General features: G+C 39.5%; 1 protein-coding gene across 1 annotated transcript in view; it reads right to left on the reverse strand.

Annotated features, from left to right (window-relative positions):
* The window catches only part of LOC105473978 (collagen type IV alpha 4 chain), a 152,909-nt gene that overhangs the window by 45,642 nt on the left and 83,432 nt on the right, over positions 1-23,835 (reverse strand). Inside the window, 8 exon segments of the mRNA XM_011728273.2 lie at positions 2,407-2,550; positions 3,748-3,918; positions 5,252-5,413; positions 7,209-7,427; positions 7,933-8,040; positions 10,345-10,413; positions 19,707-19,890; positions 22,551-22,657. Of these exon segments, the coding sequence (XP_011726575.2) occupies positions 2,407-2,550; positions 3,748-3,918; positions 5,252-5,413; positions 7,209-7,427; positions 7,933-8,040; positions 10,345-10,413; positions 19,707-19,890; positions 22,551-22,657 (1,164 nt within the window).

Consider the following 23,835-nt stretch of genomic DNA (forward strand, 5'->3'; position numbering starts at 1 on the left):
TACCACATTTCACTCCCAAATTACAAATTCCCACTTAACCTACGAAGCTGTATTTATGTAGATCACAAAACATCACCATCGTTGGCTGATTTCCTAAAGGAAAGTCAGTCATCTTTTACATTCCTGACCCCACTTGTCCAGTCACAGAGTCTGGTGTACCGGGAGTGCTCACTGAATGTTTGCCAAATTCAGCCAAACTGGTCTGGGTCTTCACTGAGGTTAAGACAGATTTGAAAAGTTCCAGTCTACAAAAAATGTCGCTTTGTGCTATAAAGTTTGAATTTGCCCATCTCATATTTCCAGTTCCATGTCTCCTCCTAGCCATCCTCTCTTACTTTCCTTGTATTGAAAGAACAGACACTTATCTCAATGTGGCACTCCTCACAGTGACTTCCGAAAGGTAGGTAGGACATAGTGTACTTCTGCCTGATTTTGTAAACACTGCCCAGCTATAGCAGTGTGCAGGCGTGGGCTCCTACCGGCTTGACGAGTGCCAATTACCACAATTCAAGAACCCTGCAAGCCAGTTGTTAAACCATTGATAACTTTAAATCAGCCATGGCAGGAGTATTTACAGTGTGGCACTCAGCAAACACTATAAACCACAGTGCTTTTTTTTTTTTTTTATTTCAAAGAACTAGTTTACTAGCCCATCACTGGCATTAGTCCGAATTTTAATTTTTAGTGGGATAATTGTATAGTAGCATAATAGCACAGCAAACATCACTTATCTAAGCTAGCAAAGAATGACTCTTTGGTTCCTTGATTCTACATAATGTACAAGCTAGTAAAACAAAAAATTGTTGTAGAATCAATCAACTAAGAAGAAAAGGTAATTTTAATTCAATATGAGGCTACTTGCCCAAAAGGCCTTAAGGGCAAAAATCCTTGGGTCTGAAAATTGTCAAGCATTTTTTTCTCAACACTGGAAAGGAAATATTACCTTCACCCATTAGTGCCCCAGAACTAAGAAGTGGGAGTAAACATTTAACAGGGATGAGGACATAACATTTAAACCATTGCTCTCAAAAACTTATTTTTCATAGTAAAGAAAACTTTTTTTTTTTTTTGAGACGGAGTCTCCCTCTGTCGCCCAGGCTGGAGTGCAGTGGTGTGATCTTGGCTCACTGCAAGCTCCGCCTCCCAGGTTCACACCATTCTCCTGCCTCAGCCTCCTGAGTAGCTGGGACTACAGGTGCCCGCCCACACGCCTGGCTAATTTTTTGTAGTTTTAGTAGAGACAGGGTTTCACCATGTTAGCCAGGATGGTCTCGATCTCCTAACCTTGTGATCCACCCACCTCGGCCTCCCAAAGTGCTGGGATTACAGGCGTGAGCCACCGCGCCCGGCCAGAAAATATTTTTTCAAATGAAACTTGGGGAAACTCTACTTGTGGCCCAGATGAAAGTGGACTCATGGTAGTTCAGAGGTTGGCAAACTGCAGCCCATGGGCCAAATCCCTCCTGCTGCCAGTTCTGTCAGCACATGAGATGCGAATGGGTTTTACACTGTGAAATGGTTGAGGGGTAAAACTCAAAAACAAGGTAATATTTCATGGTGTGAAAATTATATGAAATTCAAACCTTCGTATCCATAAATACCATCTTATTGAAATTTTATTTTATGTTTGTTTCTGTGTTGTCTATGTCTGCTTTCATGCTACAAAAGCAGACTTGAGTCACTGTGACAGAGACCAGAAGGCCTGCAAAGCCTGAAATTGTTATTACCGTGCTTTTTACAGGAAGAGCTTACCAGCCTCTGTTCTAACTGAAACAGAGGTAGGAGAACAAGAGGCCCCCTTCCCAAAAGGTGAGAAAGTTCTCTGAAACCTAGAAGCTATAAATCAGTGCATTAAGAACTACTTGTTAGGCCGGGGGCGGTGGCTCACGCCTGTAATCCCAGCACTTTGGGAGGCCGGGGAGGGCAGATCACGAGGTCAGGAGATCGAGACCATCCTGGATGACATGGTGAAACCCTGTCTCTACTAAAACTACAAAAAATTAGCCGGGCGAGGTGGCGGGCACCTGTAGTCCCAGCTGCTCAGGAGGCTGAGGCAGGAGAATGGCATGAACCCAGGAGGCGGAGCTTGCAGTGAGCCGAGATCGCGCCACTGCTCTCTAACCTGGGTGACAGAGCGAGATTCCGTCTCAAAAAAAAAAAAAAAAAAGAACCACTTGTTAATTATTTTTCAATTAATAGAGCAGTTCATATGCCATGTATATGTAATAAGATTAAAAGGTAAATAAAATGAATTTTGTTTAAAAATCTAAAACAAACACCATACAACTAAAAGGAAGAGGAATCCAAGCTTCAGAAAGGTCCTGTTTTATATTTCAGAGATCACATTTCTAGGTTTGGATCAAATACCAGAAACAAACGCATGTTTCATGGCTGTATTTTATTTACCTTTGGCCCCTCTCACTCCCTGGTCTCCGGGAAAGCCAGACATGCCCTTCTCTCCGGGTTCTCCCTTTGTGCCAGGACATCCCTCTGCACCAGGCTTTCCTCGTTCTCCGGGAAAACCTGGGAAACCAGGCAGCCCCCGGGGTCCTGGTGAAACGAGAGCATAAAGTTTTAGGAAAATATTTTATTATTTATTTATTTTTTCAGCAGGGGGAGGTGGACAGTCTCACTCGATCACCCAAGCTGAAGGGCAGTGGCACCATCTCGGCTCGTTGCCACCTCTGCCTCCCAAGTTCAAGTGATTCTCCTCCCTCGGCCTTCCAAGTAGCTGGGATTACAGGTGTGAGCCACCGCACTTGACTAATTTTCGTATTTTTAGTACAGACGGAGTTTCACCATGTTGGCCAGGCTGGTCTCAAACTCCTAGCCTCAAGTGATCCACCCGCCTCAGCCTCCCAAAATGCTGGGATTATAGGTGTGAGCCACTGTGCCCGGCCCTAGGAAAGACTAGTATGATTCTTATATATTGTGTTCCTGTAGTTCATCTACAGATGCAAACTCCTGCCTAATGCTGAGTTTCTATTCAAAGTAAACAACAATTGTCAACCTCACTGCGCTTAATAGCTGGGCTCGGTTGGGCAAGGTGGCTCAGACCTGTAATCCTAGCACTATGGAGACCAAGGCAGGAGGATCCTTGAGGCCAGGATTTCAAGATCAGCCTGGGTAAAACAGGGAGATCCTCTCTCCTTAAAAAAAAAAAAAAAAATTAGCCAGGTGTGGTGGCACATGCCTATAGTCCTAGACTCACAAGAGGCTGAGGTGGGAGGATCACTTGAGCCCAGGAGTTCCAGGCTGCAGTGAGCTATGATCCTGCCACTGCCCTCTAGCCTGGGCTACAGAGCGAGCCTCTGTCTCAAAACAAAACAAAACAAAACAAAATCCATGCTCTGCTGTCCTGTCCTCAGTTTCCTACCTACAGACCTGAAGTGTGGGCCCTGATGTGTCTGAGTCCTAATCCCCCAATTGGGGGTACGGATGAGAGTGGGGACCCCATCCAAAATGAAAATGCACCTTCCCCGACCCTAGGACTTTACCGTGCTACCCAGTCCTCATGAATTCTGTGGCCCTAACACCTTCAAACCCCTTTTCCCATTGACCAGCACAGAAACATTCTGCCACTGGAAATAACGATGCAGAGGACAAGAGCAAGGGAGGCATCATTAAGGGAAGGACAAAGCTAGACTAACAGTTAACTCTTTTCATGTGGTCATCTGTCCAGTCTTCAGCTGGCAGTGGATTTCATGTTTCTAAGATGGGGGAACATCATGGAAAAGCACTACCTACCTTTTGGACCTGGAGGACCAGGTAGCCCATCATCCCCAAAGGGACCTGGGATTCCTGGGAGGCCCGGGGGACCGTGTGCCCCAGGCCGTCCTGGGAGTCCAGGGAGACCTTTCATTCCAGCTGGCCCAGGAGGCCCCACATCTCCCGGCTGTCCTTTCCCACCTGGAGCACCTAAGACAAACCACAGTGACCACAGTGTGTGAAGGCTGAACACTGGCTTCACACACAGCAGGAAAAACATACAGTAGCTTAAACCATGCATTAAACAACAGTAAAACAATATTTGTTGGCTAAAATAATAGTAGCAACTTTCCATCAATCTAAGAATATATTTTTCTAGATGATATAAATAGAAGGGCAGATCACTTGAGTAAATGTTTCCCAGCAGGGATGAATGAAGATTATAAAAGTATTTTTAATGGAAAACAGAAAGAAAAAACAAACATTGTATTTGTATTTCCTCTTGCTGGAGAGAAACTAATAGAAGAAAACTTTCCAGGTTTTTCCTGAAGCTCTACAGCCGAGTGAACTTCAGTCGGAAGTCAGAGCTGATGTCTAGCGTTGTTGGTGCTAGAAATATGGCTGTAGTGGAAAGTTTTGCCTCAATCTTGTTTTAATTTTTCAAGTGTATATATTACTGCATTTGGATAAAAGCAATGGGATTTAAACAACAGAGTAAACAATGCGAATAGTGAAATGAAGATCATATTGAAAATAGCTCGTGCTATGTTCTGAATGTGTCCCTCCAAAATTCATATGTTGAAAGTTAATCACCAATGTGATAGTATTAAGAGGTGAAGACCTGGGGAGGTGATTAAGTCATTAGGGCAGCGCCCTCATGAATAAGATTGGTGACCTTATTAAAGAGGTGCAAAAGAGCTGTTTGCCTCGTCCACTTGTGAGGACACAAGGAAGGCACACCAGATCTGCTGGCAGCTTGATCTTGGACTTCCCAGCCTCCTGAGCCATAAGAAATAAATTTCTGTTGTTTATAAATTGCCTAGCTTAAGGTATTTGGTAGAGCAGTGCAAATGGACTAAGACAGCCTCCCTGCACCTTGTATTAGGAGACACTCCAGGGGTCTCTTGTGTTCCTACATCTTGATGGATATGCCAAGAATGCAAGATCCTGATGCTCTTTCTCTGGGAAACTTCTCAAGCTTGTGTTTGCAGCAAGCACCCTTGATAGATGGTATAGCACTTTCCTCAATAGGAAAAGCAGGCATTCTCACAGGCTGCTATAAAGCAGTGGTTCCTTGGCTCAGGGCTCCTCCCATATAAGGGAACCCACTGTGTGAGTGGTCTACTAGCCCACTATGTTGCCCCATGAGACTTGGGTGACACAGGGAAATGATGCAAACCAACATGAAACTCATGAGTAACGAAATCCTTTATCTCTGACTCAGGACTCTTGCTTCTGGCGGCATCCATAAAAAAGAAAGAGGGGAGCTTATTTAGTTGTAAGTAGGGTAAGCCCCAGACCCTTTACAGTTCTTGACACTTACCTGGGCTACCTGGATCCCCAGGGAGTCCCGGTTGCCCTGGTATTCCTGGAGCACCTCTTTCACAGGAATGGCCAGGTGGACCTGGGACACCTGGAAACCCAGCATGTCCCTCTCTGCCTTTGGGACCTTTGAGACCTGGGAATCCAGGAATGCCAGCTGGCCCTGAAATGATACAATGCATCCATGACATTTGTGACATAAAACTATACAGATGGCCCATGATGAATTGTTCAGGCATATCAATACTGGAGGTGAACATTTTCATCCTGAATCAGTGCTCAAATGGGTTAAGTCTTTAAATGGATTTCTTATCATAGATGTAATGAGTTCCTTATGAATAGAGAATGCATTGCTAAGTGAGTTACTTGATAAGGTTATATGAACTGCAAAGTTGCCAATGCAAATAAGAAACCACTTGGTTCTTCCTAATTTTAATTAACCTCTAACTTTGCATCAAGCTTTACACCATATCTCTACAATATTTACAAACCCAGTTTGCACTGTATGAATTTGCATTTTATGAGAGATTTCATCACTTGCACTCTCAAATTTCTACTTACTGGAAAGACAGTGTCATAATCTTCAGGAAAGAACATCCCCCATCATTCCACACCCTAACCCAAAAATCTACTTCGTTTTTCTATGTTTTCTTTGCATTTTGGTTCACATGTTTACATTTAAAAATAGTAATCACAGTGCAAATTCAGTTGTTGGAGCACTTCAGATTGCATATTAATCTGTAAATGTTTTCCATTTTGTTGCAGTCTTTACAAATATGATTTTAATTGCTAATGGCTGGATGATATTTCTTTGAGAGAGAGAGTGCGTGTATGTGTGTGTCTGTCTTTGTTCTTCCCAATTATTCCTCTCCTGTGGATAATACTACAAGAGCATTTTCATATCTATAACTTTCTTCCATTGAACACTTCCCTTAGATACATTTTCACAAGTGAGATAGTCGGATTACTGGGTCATTATTTTTACTGACTTACATCATGTTTCACCTGTTATTTTCCAACTAATTGTTTCTTTGAATATGAATGTTTTTATTTACAAACTTCCATACAAGCTCCTTGAGGGTGCTAATTCTCCTCCTCCCCTCCACATGTCCTGTGCTAATGTACTCTAGTGGATGCCTAATAAACATTGGCCCACCCACTTTTAGAAAAGAACCAGAATGTTGTTTGTAAACATCTGGTCTGTAGTCCACATCTTGATCACCATCACCCAAGAGGCCCACTGAAGTTCACATGTGGGGCCCCACCGCAGAAATAATGAATCAGAATTCCTCACACTGGGGTCCTGAAGACAATAATTTTCATGAGCTGCCCCACCCCTAGTTGGTTATTTTTAAGTACATTAAAATCTGAAAAACTCCACTGGGGATCCTGAAGGATCCTTACAGATTTTAGAAAAGGATATGAATCAGTGTCCGGGCCATCTTCCTCTTTTGCGTTTGATGCCCTGCCTGCCACCCCAGATGGAATGAAAGTCCCTCTACCCTGTCTTCTATCTGAAGACAGCTTGTCCTCTAGGCTCAGCTCAAGCCCAGCTCTCCCACAAAGTGTTCCCAGATGCCAGCCTACAGCTCCAGCCTCTAAGCTACTCTTTCTCTTACAATCAGGCCTGCCTACCTTCCACCTGGCAACAGCCCCAGACAGGTTACACAGTCCCTGCTCTTGGCCTTTGCAGCACCAACATACTAGCTGCGGAACCAAACTGAGTTGAATGAACAACAGTGAGCTGCCCTGCATTTGAAAACAACCAATAAAATGCAAGGACAAGGCTGGAAATTCAGGTTATTTGAAATGTAACCAGTACCCCATATGAGGGAAAACACTTGGGTAAACTGTTTATATTCTACATGGCTAAAGCAAAATAATCTAAACATTCTTCAGTGACCTATTCCAAAACTGAGCCCGCTCTATGCACCGAAAGGACAGCAAAGCCCTCATACCTTCAGCACCTGGATATCCCGGATCACCTCTGGGTCCTTTTATCCCTGGCACTCCTGAAAGACCCCTCTTTCCCGGGGGTCCCAGGTGACCAAATGCAGGGTCTCCCGGGATTCCTTTCTGACCATTCACTCCTGGTGACCCAGGAGGGCCTGGGGGCCCAACAGGGGAGGACCCCTTTTCACCTCCAAAACCCGGATCTCCTATGTCACCACGAAAACCTATTTAACAACAACAACAAAATTAATGATAACATGTGCAAGTATAGAACAAATACATATAAGACTACTTTGATAAAAATATGTTTCTTAAAAACACAGGGGTATTTACTAAAATTAAGAGCAGTTTAACAGGTAGTGTTGTTTTACCACCTTTTGTAGAGAGATAAACTGCACCTTTGTGTTTCCTATAAGCCAGTGATGTTTCCCTAATTGCTTTCCTTCTCTGGCAAACATTCTGGCTGGACTGAGTAGTTTCAACAACATAATAGACAAATAATAGCCCATAACTTATGCTTCAAGGTGGAAGGAGGCTTGGCAACTTATAAAAGTATAATCTGAAGTTATCACAATATAGCTAAGAGTCTATCAAGAAACAGCATTTCCCTATTATCTAGGGATCCCTGGACCATTTCCTCAGTGAACATCCATCAGTAGAAATGTTAAAAAGTTCCTGATAGATACTCCCAAAGCAGAAAGAAAAACAAACATAAAAAACTTCACTGACCAGGTGGACCTGGTATTTCCGATGTTCCTGGTGTGCCAGGTCTGCCTTTATGCCCATCTGAACCGCTCAGCCCAGGGGCACCTTGGGGACCTGGAAATCCCTTTGGACCTAAACAATTACAACAACAAAACACAGACTCAATAAAACAAAATCTAACGTGAACAAAATGAGATTTTTTTAAAGTCTATATTAAGTCCTTTTTGAATATTTCTACTTGATGGAAGTAAGGATGTTGCCTATCCTAATTTACAAAATTGTGTTGTAAGTCATATGATCCAAACGAATGTTTTCTAGGAGTGATTTTCTTAAGGCGCTTTCTCAGAAGCCATCCTGTGAAGGATTCTTCCTGAAAGCCTTTGGAACTTGCGCCACCATTCAGATGACTTTTTTTGGTATCTTCCTATGCTAGGTCTGAAACACAACTATGCAACCATCGTCTGCCCTTGTAGGGATAAAGAGGTTGTGGCCAGTGTCTATCTTCGTAAGACAGGATCAGATTAAAGACCAAAATCTATTTCCCTGCATCTTACTGAATTTGCCCTTAAATGAAGTATAGGCAAAAGCACTTGCAAAAAGTAATAGAGAATCTTTTTTTTTTTTTTTTGAGAGAGAGAGTCTCGCTCTGTCACCCAGGCTGGAGTGCAGTGGAGCGATCTCGGCTTACTGCAAGCTCCGTCTCACGGGTTCACGCAATTCTCCTGCCTCAGTCTCCCGAGTAGCTGGGACTACAGGCGCCCGCCACCATGCCCGGCTAATTTTTTGTATTTTTAGTAGAGACAGGGTTTCACCATGTTAGCCAGGATGGTCTCGATCTCCTGACCTCGTGATCCACCCGCCTTGGCCTCCCAAAGTGCTGGGTTTACAGGCATGAGCCACTGTGCCCGGCCTAGAGAATTTATTTTAAACCTTCTGTGATTTTCTACAAGGAGTTATCTCAGCTAAAATAACGTATTAATCATAAACTTCAATGGAGGCACAACTGTCAAATTAAAATTTGAGTAATCACTTCTCTCGGAGTTAAAAGCTGCTGAAAGTAATCAAACTTTTTTTTAATCCACTCATGACCAGTAAAAGTAAAAATGAATGTTCAATCCGTCAACCTGCAATTCTCAACTCCGCTGATATGGAATTATATTTCCACACACTCTTGCCATTGACTTGTGGTGGGCGGAGTGTAATTACCTGCCCTTTTACCCAGGGCTTGGTCATGTGACTTGTTTTGGGCAATAGCAAATGAATAACCATGATCCAATCAGACGTGTGGAGGGAGCCTGTGAACTGAGTTGGCCCTCTTGCATTTCTGCAATCACATGAGAAAAGCCTGGCCTTGCAATGAGATGCATGTTGCAACCCCAAACCTAACTTGGAACTCTACTCTAAGCCAACAGAGACCATCTTAGATCAGCTAAACCCTACCAACCTGCAGACCCATAAGATAGAAAATAAGTGTTTGTTGTAGCCTACTGAGATTTTAAGATTATTTACACATTATTGTCATGAAATTTGATGGTAGAGAGAGTAACAGTCAGTCATTATTCATACTAGTAATGAATGGGTAGGGAACTCTAAAGAAAGAAGAGTCAGGCAAAATATCTTAGATAGATTTTGGACTTAATTCATCTAAACCTAAGTGATTGATTCAAACGAAGCTGTGGCATGAATGTGCAAACAAGGACAGAGATATTTGAGCATTTTTTTCAAATGTTTCTGATCAAATGTTGGTTCTTTTGGAAAGTAAAACAAAGTAAACTTACAATCAATAAACAAATGATCATTTTTCACTCTTGAGGCACAGGAAAGAAAAGAAGATACAGTTTTAAAACTTTCAGGCCAGGCGTAATGGCTCACACCTGTAATCCCAGCACTTTGGGAGGCCGAGGTGGGTGGATCACAAGGTCAGGAGTTTGAGACCAGCCTAACCAATATGGTGAAACCCAGTCTCTACTAAAAATACAAAAATTAGCTGGGTGTGGTGGCGGGCACCTGCAGTCCCAGCTACTTGGGAGACTGAGGCAGGAGAATCACTTGAACCCAGGAGGCAGAGGTTGCAGTGAGCCAAGATCACACCACTGCACTCCAGCCTAGGAGACAGAGTGAGACTCCGTCTCAAAAAAAAAAAGAAAAAAAAAATTTCAAGGGACAGACATTTTAACCGATATGTGAGCAAATCAAGGTAAATTTTGTTGCACAAAGATTTGAAAAGCCCATCTGGAGTGTTCTCAAACCAACAGACTAGAGACCCAACTACAAATTACTATGAATGCCGTTTTCCCCTATCCGCGGTCTCTCAAAACTTTGCAAATAATTTTGGAAATGTCCTAACTGGTCAGAGGATTCAATGTTGGTTTATCTGTCTTGCTGATTCTTTTACTCTGGGAAGTATGTAAGACAGTAACTTCTCATTGCTAATACCTGGAGGTCCATCAAAACCTGGAGGGCCTTGCCTCCCAGGATAGGTCACATTGCAAGAAACTGTGTCACCTGGAATGAGAAAAGAAAAGCAACATTCACATAACTGATAGCCCAGTGGAATGTGAGGCTGTCTCAGCCACAACTTGCTCAGGATATGTTTCTGTATAGCACATGTAGAAGTCAAAGTAACAGACTCCCAAGTATCATTGGATCACTTGAGCTGCTTTCATACAGAATTTGTAGATTTTTCCTGAAATCTGAATTTCAACCATCAGAAGAGTTCTAAACATAATGAAGAAAAGAAAGATTGATTCTAAAAAGTATAAGTTTCAATAATCTAGAAAAACAATGTAGATGATAAAAATGTAATGGAGATGAACTACATGGGTAGTAGATAATAATAATAATATAATGGAGATCTATTACATGCATATCTAACACAATACAATGAGAAGTTTTGATAAATCATGAAATAGCAGTAGGTGTCCAATGCTGAGTTCAGAAAATCTGTCTCTTACTATGAACATGGGGAAATTGTGCACATGAAGAGCCTGGGCTAGATGTGAATAGCTACCCTTTATTGAGGGTCAGGTGCTTCAAATATATTGTCTTGTTTTTCCTAATGACTTTCGCAATCTAGTAGCATCATCCCCCATGTTAAAGAAATAAATGTTTGAAGAAAGTTAATAAGCAGTTCAGGGTATGAATGAAAAATTTTCTAGAGAGATAGATATCATCAATAAGACACCACAGTTTGAGCCTCTCAGTTCCTATCTCCTAAAATGGAATGTTTCTCTTTTATAATAGGAATAATATCTCATAATACATTTCTTTATATGCTGTCAGATCAAAGATATATGAGATGAATAAAAATGACATCAGATTTTATTGGGTTTTAGAGCATGAATTTATACCTTATCAAATACCAGGATACTTGTTTGCCTTTCTATATTATCAAAACAAGAACTAAGGATATTACTTTGTTCTAAAACTTCACAATTAGCAATGTAGCTCAAGATATATATATATATATACACACACACACATCATAAAAGAAAAAACTTGAACATTTTTTGCCACCTTCTTAAGAGTTTTCAACTATAATCCTGAAAGTCATTTTATTGTTTGAAATTCACATAACTGTAAAATATATTTAAAATACCTTCTTTTTTCTCACTAGAATGCCAGCAAATGGTTTTTCATGGACAATGACAGTTTAAATGACATACTAGTTTTTAAAAATTAAAATATATGGTATTATCTCAAAAGACTATAAAAAATAATTCTATACTTTGAGTATGTGTATATAATATATATACATATATGTAATTTTAATATAGTCAGATTGTGTGAGTTCATACTGAGAAATGAAGGAAAAGCAATTTTGGTATGTCAAATAAATAAAACAACAAAGATATTTTAGTATCCTAAGGATTTATTTTAAATATTGATTGTATTGTAATGCTTTTATTTGTTCAACAAGGTATAAGGTTTGAACAGTGCCTGGATAAAATTTTATTTAGCTGTTATGCCATAGCTATAACTTTGCCCAGAAGAGACTCATTTTAGCTTCCATGATTTCATGTCACATTCTGCCACAAAAATATTCAAAATTACCTTCCTGGGTGAAAACATCATAAATAAATTTAAAAAGCAGTTCAGGATATGAACAAAAAAATTCTCTAGACAGACAGATATAATCAAGAAAAACCAATCAGAACTTCGACAAATGAAAGACATACTGAGGGAATTACAAAATGCAGTGGAAAGTTTTAACAATAGACTAGAAAAAGTAGAAGAAAGAATTTCAGAGTTCAAAGACAAGGCTTTTGAATTAACCCAATCAGACAAAAATAAAGAAAAGAAGAAATGAACAAAGTCTCTGAGACATATGGTATTAGTAAAATAGCCAAACCTAAGAATAATTCGTGTTCCTGAGGGAGAAGAAAAAAAGAACTAATTTGAGGGAGTAATTAAGGAAAACTTCCAAGGCCTGGCTACAGATTTAGATATCCAAAGCCAAGAAGCTTAAAGAACTCCTGGGAAATTCTTTGCAAAAAGATCTTCACCGAGCCATGTAGTTATCAGACTATCTAAAGTCAAAATGAAGGCAAGAATTCTAAGAGCAGTGAGACAAATGCCTCAGGTAACTTATAGATGAAAACCTATCAGACTTACAGCAGACTTCTCACAGAAACCTTACAAGCCAAAAGGGATTGGCGTCCTATCTTCAACCTCCTTAAACAGAACAACTGTCAGCCAAGAATTTCGTATCCCACAAAACTAAATTTCATAAATGAAGGAGAAATAAAGTCATTTTCAGACAAGCAAGTGCTAAGGAAATTTGTCATTACCAAACATAACACTACAAGAAATGCTAAAAGAAATTCTAAACCTTGAAACAAAAGCCTGATATGCACCAAAATAGAACCTCTTGAAAGTTTAGAACTCACAGGGCCTATAACACAATAACAAAATAAAAAGAAAACTATCTGGGTAACAATTAACATGATGAAGAAAACAATACCTCACATCTCAATATTCATGTTGAGAGTAAATGCTCCACTTAAAAGATATAGGATGGCAAAATGGATGAAAACATCACAATCCAAATATCTGCTGTCTTTAAGAGGCTCACCTAACACAAAAGTATTCATATAAACTCAAGGTAAAGGGGTAGGAAAATGTATTCCATGCAAATAGAAACCAAAAGCCAGCGGGCATAGCTATTCTTCTATCAGAAAAAAACAGACTTCAAAATAACAACAGTAAAAACAAAAAGACAAAGATGGTCACTATATAATGATAAAACGATCAATTCAACAAGAAGATACTACAATCCTAAATTTATATGCAACTTACACTGGAGCTTTTAGATTCATAAAACAATTACTGCTAGACCTAAGAAATGAGATAGACAGCAAAACAATAATAGTGGGAGATTTCAATACACCACTGACAGCACTAGACAGATCTTCATGACAGAAAGTCAACAGAGAAACAATGGATGTAAGTGATACACTAGAGCAAATTTACTTAACAGACATTTACAGAACATTCTTCCCAAGATCTGCAGAATATACATTCTTCTCAGAAGCATGGAACATTCTCCAAGATAGACCATATGGTAGGCCACAAAATAAGTCTCCATAAATTTTTTAAAATTGAAATCATATCAAGTCTCTTCTCAGACCACAGTGGAATAAAACTAGAAATCAACTCCAAAAGGAACCCTCAAAATTATACAAATACATGGTAATTAAATAATCTGCTCCTGAATGATATCTGGGTTAACAATGAAATCAGGATGGGAATATAAAAATTATTTGAATCGAATGATAATATTAACACAAGTTATCAAAACCTTTGGAATACAGCAAAAGCAGTGCTAAGAGGAAAGTTTATAATGCTAAATGCCTACATCAGAAAGTCTGAAAAAGCACAAATTGACAACCTAAAGTCACATCTCAAGGAACTAGAAAAACAAAAGCATACTAAACTTAAAGCTAGAAGAATAAAAGAAATAAAGATTAAAGTGAACCAAATGAAATGCAAACCAAAAAAGTATGAAATATTAATGAATAAAAAGCTGGTTAAAAAGCTGGTTCCTTGAAAAAATAAACGAAATCAATAGACCATTAGCTAGATTAAACAAGAAGAGAGAAGATCCAAATAAGTTCAATTAGAACTGAAACTGGGGTCATTACAACCAACACCACAGAAATACAAAAGACCATTCAAGACTACGATGGATAACTTCAAGCACACAAACTAGGAAATCTAGAGGAAATTAACAAATTCCTGGAAACATACAATCCTACTAGATTATATCAGGAAGAAATAGAAACCTCGTACAAACCAATAACAAGTGTGAGACTGAATCAGTAATTTTTAAATTCCCAACAAAAAAAAACCCAGGATCAGATGGATTCACAGCTAAATTCTACCTAGACATTGAAAGAAAAGAATTGGTACAAATCCTACTGAAACTATTCCAAAAGACTGATAAAGAAGGCATCCTCCCAAAATCATTCTATTAAGCTAGTATCATTCTGATACCAAAACAGGAAAAGACACGTGCGCGCGTGCACACACACACACACTACAGACCAATTTCCTTGATGAATATAGATGCAAAAATCCTTAACAAAATACTAGCTAAATGAATTGAACAGCATATCAAAAAGAGAATTCATCATGATCAAGTGGGTTTCATCCCAGGGATGCAGGAATGGTTTAATATATGCAAGTCAATAAATGTGATTCATCACGTAAACATAATTAAAAACAAAAACCATATGATCAATAGAGGCAGAAAAAGCATTCGACAAAATCCGGCATTCCTTTACGACAAAAACTGTCAACGAACTAGGCATAGAAGGGACCTACCTCAAAATAATAAAAACTATATATGACAGACCCACAGATAGCATCATACTGAATGGAAAAAAGTTGAAAGCATTCCCCCTGGATACAGGAAGAAAACAAGGATGCCCACTTTCACCACTTCTATTCAACATAGTTCTGGAAGTACTAGGCAGAGCAATTAGGCAAGAGAAATAAATAAACAGCATCAAAATTAGAAAACAGGAAGTCAAACTATCACTGTTTGCTGATAATATGATTGTACACCTACAAAATCCTAAGGACTCTTCAAAAATACTCTTAGATATGATAAACAAATTCAGTAAAGTCTCAGGTCACATAATCATTATACATAAATCAGTAGCATTGCTATACATCAACAATAATCAACTTGAGAATCAAATTAAGAACTCAATTCCTTTTACAACAGCTGCAAAAAATAAAATAAAATAACTAAAAGTATACTTAACCAAGGAGGTGAAAGTTCTCAAAAAGGAGAACTACAAAACACTGTTGAAAGAAATCATAGATGACACAAACAAATGGAAATGCATCCAATGTTTATGGACTGGGATAATCGATATTGTGAAAATGACCATACTGCCAAAAGTAATTACAGATTCAATAGAATTTCCATCAAAATATGAACATCATTTTTCATAGAATTAGAAAAAACCATCCTGAATTTCGTTTTGAACCAAAAAAGAGCCTGAATAGACAAAGCAATCCTAAGCAAAAAGAACAAATCTGGAGACATCATATTACTGAACTTCAAATTATACTATAAGGCTATAGTTACCAAAACAGCATGGTACTGGTGTAAAAGTAGGCACATAGACCAATGGAACAGCACAGAGAATCCAGAAACAAAGCCAAATACATACAGCTAACTGATCTTCAACAAAGCATACAAAAACAAAAAATTGGGGGATAGACACTCTATTTAATAAATGATGCTGGGAAAATTGGCAAGCTACATGTGTTAGCAGAATAAAACTGGATTCCTATCTCTCACCTTACACAAAAATCAACTGAAGATGGTTCAAAGACTTAAATATAAGACCCGAAACTATAAAAATTCTATAAGGTAACATTGGAAAAACTCATATAGATATTGGCCTATGCAAAGAATTCATGAATATGACCCCAAAAGCAAATGCAACAAAAACTAAATAAATAAATGGGACCCAATTAAACTAAAAGGCCTGTGCACAGCAAAAGAAATAAATAAACGGAGCAAACAGAAACCCACAGAATGGGAGAAACTATTTGCAAACTATGCATCCAACAAACGGCCAGTATCTGGAATTTACAAAGAACTCAAACAAATTACCAAGAAAAAAACAAATAATCCCATTAAAAAGTGGGAAAAGGACATGAATAGACATTCCTCAAAGGAATATATACAAATGGGCAACAAACATATGAAAAAATGCCCAACATCACTACTCATTAGGGAAATGCCAATTAAAACTGCAATGAGATATCACCTTACTCCTGCAAAAAATGGCCATTATTTAAAGGCAAGAAACAATAGATATTGGCATGGATGTGGAGAAAAGGAACACTTATACTATGCTGGTGGAAATGTAAATTAGTACAACCTCTGTAGAAAACAAGTGTGGAGATTCCCTAAAGAGATAAAAGTAGATCCAACATGCGACCCAGCAATCCCACTACTGGGTATCTACCCAAAGGAAGAGAAGTCATTATATGAAAAAGACACTTGCACATGTATATTTATAGCAGCACAATTCACAATTGCAAAGATGTGGCACCAATCTAAGTGCCTATTGACTAATGAGTGGATAAAGAAAATATGTTTTACAAAAAACGTGGACTACCACTCAGGCATTAAAAGGAACAAAACAATGGCTTTTGCAGCAACTTAGATGGAGCTGGAGGCCATAATTCTAAGTGAAGTAACACAGGAGTGGAAAACAAAAACTGCATGTTCTCACTTATGAGTGGGAGGTAAGTAATGAGTATGCAAAGGCATAAGAGTGATATAATGGACTTCAGAGATTCAGAAAAGGGAGGATGTCCCAAGACTAACCAGAAAGAATTCAAATCCCTGAATAGACCAATAATAAGCTCTGAAATTGAGGCAGTAATTAATAGCTACCAACCAAAATAAGTCCACGACCAGATGGATTCACAGCCGAAGTTTACCAGAGGTACAAAGAGGAGCTGGTACCATTTCTTATTAAAGTATTCCAAACAACAGAAAAATAAGAACTCCTCCCTAACTCATTTTATGAGGTCAGCATCATCCTGACACCAAAACCCGGCAGAGACACAACAAAAAAATTTTCAGCTAATATCCCTGATGAACATCTATGCTAAAACCCTCAATAAAATGCTGGCAAACGGAATCCAGCAGCACATCAAAAAGGATATCTACCACAATCAAGTCTGGGATGCAAGGCTGGTTCAACATATGGAAATTAATAAAAGTAATTCATCACATAAACAGAAACAATGACAAAAAACACATGATTGTTTTAATACAGGCAGAAAAGGCCTTCAATAAAATTCAACATCCCTTCATGCAAAAAACTCTCAATAAACTACGTATTGATGGAACATATCTCAAAATAACAAGAGCTATTTATGACAAACCTATAGACAATATCATACTGAATTTGCAAAAGCTGGAAGAATTCCCTCTGAAAACCAGCACAAGACAAAGATGTACTCTCTCACCACTCCTATTCAACATAGTATTGGAAGTCCTGGCCAGGGCAATTAGGGAACAGAAAGAAATAAAGGGCATTCAAATCAGAACAGAGGAAGTCAAACTGTCTCTGTTTGCAGATGACATGATTGTATATTTCGAAAATCCCATCGTCTCAGCCCAAAAATTCCTTAAGCTGATAAGCAATTTCAGCGAAGTCTCAGGATACAAAATCAATGTGCAAAATTCACAAGCATTCCTATACACCAACAATAGACAAACAGAGAGCCAAATCATGAGTGAACTCCCATTCACAATTGCTACAAAGAGACTAAAATACCTAGGAATAAAACTTACAAGGGATATGAAGGACCTCTTCAAGGAGAACTACAAACCACTGCTCAAAGAAATAAGAGAGGACATAAACAAATGGAAAAACATGATATGCTCATGGATAGGAAGGATCAATATCATGAAAATGGCCATATTGCACAAAGTAATTTATAGATTCAATGCTATTCCCGTCAAGCTACCATTGACTTTCTTCACAGAATTAGAAGAAAAAATTACTTTAAATTTCATATGGAATCAAAAAAGAGCCTGTATAGCCAAGACAATCCTAAGCAAAAAGAACAAAGCTGGAGGCATCAAGATACCTGACTTCAAACTATCCTACAAGGCTACAGTAACCAAAACAGCATGGTACTGGTACCAAAGCAGATATACAGATCAATGAAACAGAACAGACCTCAGAAATAATACCACACATCTACAACCATCTGCTTTTCGACAAACCTGATAAAAACAAGCAATGGAGAAAGGAGTCCCTATTTAATTAATGGTGCTGGGGAAACTGGCTGGCCATATGCTGAAAGCAGAAACTGGACTCCTTCCTTACATCTTATACAAAAATTAACCCAAGATGGATTAAAGACTTAAATGTAAAACCCAAAACCATAAAAACCCTAGAAGAAAACCTAGACAATATCATTCAGGACATAGGCATGGGCAAAGACTTCATGACTAAAACACCAAAACCAATTGCAACAGAAGCCAAACTGACAAATGGGATCTCATCAAACTAAAAAGCTTCTGCGCAGCAAAAGAAACTATCATCAGAGTGAACAGGCAACCTACAGAATGGGAGAAAAATTATTCAATTTCTACCCATCTGACAAAAGTCTAATATCCAGAATATACAAGGAACTTAAACAAATTTACAAGAAAAAACCAACCCCTTCAAAAAGTGGGTGAAGGATATGAACAGACACTCCTCAAAAGAAGACATTTATGTGGCCAACAAACATGAAAAAAAGCTCATCATCACTGGTCATTAGAGAAATGCAAATGAAAACCACAATGAGATACCATCCCAAGGCAGTTAGAATAGAGATTATTAAAAAGTCAGGAAACAACAAATGCTGGAGAGCATGTGGAGAAATAGGAATGCTTTTACACTGTTAGTGGGAGTGTAAATTAGTTCAACTATTGTGGAAGACAGTGTGGCGATTCCTTAAGGATCTAAAACCAGAAATATCATTTGATCCAGCAATCCCATTACTAGGTATATAACCAAAGGATTATAAATCGTTCTACTATAAAGACACATGTAAACCTATGTTTAGTGCAACATTATTCACAATAGCAAAGACTTGGAACCAACCCAAATGTCCATCAATGATAGACTGGAAAAAGAAAATGTGGCACATATACACCATGGAATACTATGCAGCCATAAAAAAGAATGATAACATTTTCTTTTGCAGGGACATGGATGAAGCTGGAAACCATCATTCTCAGCACACTAACACAGGAACAGAAAACCAAACACCACATGTTCTTGCTCATAAGTGGGAGTTGAACAATGAGAACACATGGACACAGGGAGGGGAACATCACATACTGAGACCTGTCACGGGGTCGGGGGTAAGAGGAGGGGGAGCATTAGGACAAATATCTTAATGCATGTGGGGCTTAAAACCTAGATGATGCATTGATGGGTGTAGCAAACCACCATGGCACATGTATACCTATGTAACAAACCTGCTCATTCTGCGTATGTAACCCAGAACTTAAAGTAAAATTAAAAAAAAAGAAAGAAAGAAAGAAAGAAAAACACTTGAATACTGAAAACAAAGAAGGGGGAGAGAGGAAGAGGGTCTAGGGACACAAAAAACCACACATTAGGTAAAATGTACACTACTTGGGTGATGGGTACACTAAAATCTCAGAATTCACTACTATATAATTCTTCCACATAAGAAAAAAAAACACTTGTACCCCAAAGCTATTGAAATAAATAAAATTTTTTTAAAATTACCTTTCTGACCCTTCAAGCCATCAGGGCCCCTCACACCTGGGCGGCCTGGAACTCCTGGGTGGCCTCGCTCTCCTGGTGGACCAGGAAATCCCAGTCCCGGGGGCCCCACAGGTCCTGCTTTGCCTGGGGGACCCAGAGGTCCAGGAAATCCTTTACCACCTGCAATCGCATCTTCATGATCCCCCTGGGAATGTTATGTCACAAATCAATTACCAACCACTGAAAGTCCATGAACTCAAAGCAGTCATTGTAGGTTATAGAAATACATGCAAAAGTCCATAATTTCAGGAGACAGTTACTCTTAAGCAAATGTAATTTTAAAATAAATAACTTAGATACTTCTCAATATTTTAAACATATATATATTTAATATATATATTAAATATTTTATCCTTCTACATGGCTTGGTCTCAAATGTGGTCTACCACAGTCTTACAGATCTGGATTGTTTCAATGAATCTAGGCTATATATATATATATATGTCTAGGACATATATATATAGAGAGAGATATATATATATCCTATATAGAGAGAGATATATATAGATATGTAAATCTAGGAGATATGTGTGTGTGTGTGTGTGTGTGTGTGTGTATATATATATATATATATAGAGAGAGAGAGAGAGAGAGATGGATTCTCTCTCTGCAACTCAGGCTGGTGTGCAGTGGTGCTATCTTGGCTCACTGCAGCCTCTGCCTCCCAGGTTCAAGCAATTCTCCTGCCTGAGCCTCCTGAGTAGCTGGGATTACAGGCACCCACCAGCTCACCTGGCTAATTTTTGTATTTTTAGTAGAGACTGAGTTTCACCATGTTGGCCAGGCTGGTCTCGAACCCCTGACCTCAAGTGATCCACGTGCCTTGGCCTCCCGAACTACTGGGATTACAGGCGTCAGCTACCATGCCTCCCCAAAATACACATTTTACATCTTTATATACATATATATATTTTATATATACATATATATTTTATATATACATATATATAATATAAGCATGTGTGTTATGCCTCAAATACTGGAAACAATGTGTGTGATACATCTTAAATACAGAATAAGAGATTTTATGTCAAACCATTCTCTAATATCATGTCATAGAATATAGAAATACGTAGATCAAGGGAGGTGGTGGGATTACAAATCAAATACATTCTTATGCATTACCTTGAGAAGATGCATAGATAGACTCCATCATCCTCCACCCCTGTAGGTAAAAGCCTAACAAGTCCTTTCCCCTCCTGCATGAGAATTTGACTTTTGGTTCACTGTCTGGTTCTGTTCCTCTCATAAAAATTAGATTGTCAACTACATTTCTAGGCAGTCTTGCTTATAGTAAAATCAATCCCCAGCTGCAAAATTTGCATCTGGTCTGGAAGCACTGTGGGAAAGCTGCATCAAGGGTTCCCTCACTGGCAATCCCTGGTGGGGTCCTCAAAAGCTGCGCAGCGGATAACAGCTCTCATGGGGAATGAGGCTTTCAAGTCAGGGCTGCCTCGATGTCCACCATATGTGGGTCTCATCCCTTCTTGCACCCCACCGGATTGAACAGCTGCAAGGACTCTCAAATGCAAGGAATATCTGACACTGTCCTGCTGGCATTTTGAGTGATCTTTTATCCTTCTACATGGCCTGGTCTCAGATGTGGTCTACAACAGTCTTATGGATCTGGATTGTTTCAATGAATCTAGGAAGACCTCAGCAAATGTTGAAATTCCTCTTCCAGTTTGATCTATATAGACACAGCTTTTTCACAATTAGATGAGTACTTTATGACAATGTCCACTCAGTGACAATGATTTCTAAGTAGTTCCTTAAGGGGAAGAATGAATTAAGCAGAGATTACCAAGCCTAAAGCAGAGATCATTCACATACTTGTGACCAGGAGAAAGGTCAGAAAGCTATAAACACCATCTAAGCCAATTTCCAGGCTTCTCTCTCTTATTCACTTGAGTTTCCTGTAGAATCAGGACATGGTCTTTCCCTGTTGCAACACTCTCAATGGCTTCCCATTATATATGGCAGGCAGCACAGGTTGGTGGAAATAGCATGCACTTTGAAATAAGACAGACAAAGTTTCACTCCTATTTTGCCTATTAGACAGATGGGTGGTCTTGAATATCAGATGCTAAGCCTCCATTTTCTTACTGTAAAATTGGAAAGGTATTGCTTTTCAGAGGACTGCTGTTATGAGGAAACCATCTAGCCTGGTTTCTGTGATACTGTAAGCATTCAGAAATACTGCATATATTTAAGATATTTTAAGTTCCTAAGCATTGGACCATCTCATCCTCTTCTTTTATGACCTTAATCACATACACGTGGTATCCACCCAAAGCATGTCTGAAAAATGCAGCAACATCCTTTATCAGTGAGATTTTCCATCAGCCAATGCCTTGACTCTGTGGGTTTGCACTAGTTCACCCTTTCACGCTCACTACTTCCCCCGTGTGCATCTTCTCCAGGAAACAGAATTGATGCTAAACATTGGGATCTGAGCTCCATCCTCCACACCACAGAGTCAACTGAACACACCTAAAATCAGTGGGGCCCTTCTAAGATACAAGTTTCTCTGAAGAAAATAAACACCATGAGAATGATATAAAGACTGAGGACCAAAAGTCTTGCTAGGACTGAACTGCCACTGAAGATTTTAGACCATCTCCAATGATGCTATACCTTTTATAACAATCATCTTTCCATGTCAGGGTGCCAAAGGTGACTCTGATTTATGGCATGTTGATATTTTACTGAATTTCAGCATGGCAAATACAGAAGGGGGAAATAGTTGCTTGTGTGACCATATAAGAAAGTGAAATTCTATAGCAAGAGAAGAATTCTACATACTGGGAGTCCTGGATCCCCTTTTTCTCCAGCATGTCCATCCAGACCATGTGATCCTGGTTGCCCTGGAAATCCTGGGGGCCCATCAGGACCTCTTTCTCCTTTGTGCCCTGGGAATAGAGGTCAAAAGATACTCAAGCTCTTATCAGCAGGGGGTAAAGTAGGATAGAGAGGACAAAAAATAAAGAAAATGACCTCGGTCCTGGGTTGATACAGTTTCCTGTGTATCTCAGTTGCCCAAGTCACATAAAACATGCCAAAGCCAGAGGGGAGAATGACAACTGCTAGAACCATCGAATCTCTTTAGTTGGGAAAAACTCCTTTTCCCTTTTCCCATTCCAACAAGGAGCTGGTGTGTAAAGGTGTCAATCACAGAATTTTCCCCTACTTGTGTGATGCCAAGCACAGCACTCTATCCCTGGCCATCGAAAAGGGGGAATGGTCTGCCGTTGGGTACTTACCCTAAGCTAATCAATCCTTTCTGAAATTATTTTTCTATTTGGAACTGACAAAGCAGGGCTCTCTCCATCTCTGAATGTAAGAACTTAGAGCTGCCTGGGGGTATGAAAATCGGTCTGATGGGAGAAAATATAGATGGTGGAATGTGAGATGAAAGATGCAGGGAGAGCCTCTTGATGCCACTGGAGGCCCGGATCTGGTTGTCCCAATGCAAACCTGTAATGGTTAATATTAAGTGTCAACTTGATTGGAATGAAGGATGCCTACATAGCTGGTAAAGGGTTGTTGCTGGGTGTGCCTGTGAGGGTGTTGCCAGAGAAGATTAACATTTGAGTCAGTGGACTGTGACAGGAAGTCCTACTCCCAATGTGGGTGGGCACCATCCAATTAGCTGCCAGCACAGCTGGAACAAAGCAGGTGGAAGAAGGTGGGATAGGCTGGCTTGCTGAATCTTCTGGCTTTCATCTTTCTCCTGTGCAGAAAGCTTCCTGCCCTTGGTCATCAGTCTCCAGAGTCTTTGGCCTTTGGACTCTTAAATTTACACCAGTAGTTTGCCAGGGCTCTTGTGCCTTCAGCCACAGACTGAGGGCCACACTATTGGCTTCTCTACTTTTGAGGGTTTTGAACTCAAAAGTAGGAAAACCACTACTTTTAGGGCTGAGCCACTTCTGGCTTCCTTGCTCCTCAGCTTGCAGACAGCCTATAGTGGGGTTTCGCCTTGCGATCATATGAGTCAATTCTCCTTAATAAACTCCTTTTCATATATACGTATATCCTATTAGTTCTGTCCCTGGAGAACTCTTACTGATAAAAGACCCTACCTTTTAAT

This window comes from Macaca nemestrina, chromosome 11, assembly GCF_043159975.1.
Source record: "Macaca nemestrina isolate mMacNem1 chromosome 11, mMacNem.hap1, whole genome shotgun sequence".
NCBI lineage: Eukaryota > Metazoa > Chordata > Mammalia > Primates > Cercopithecidae > Macaca > Macaca nemestrina.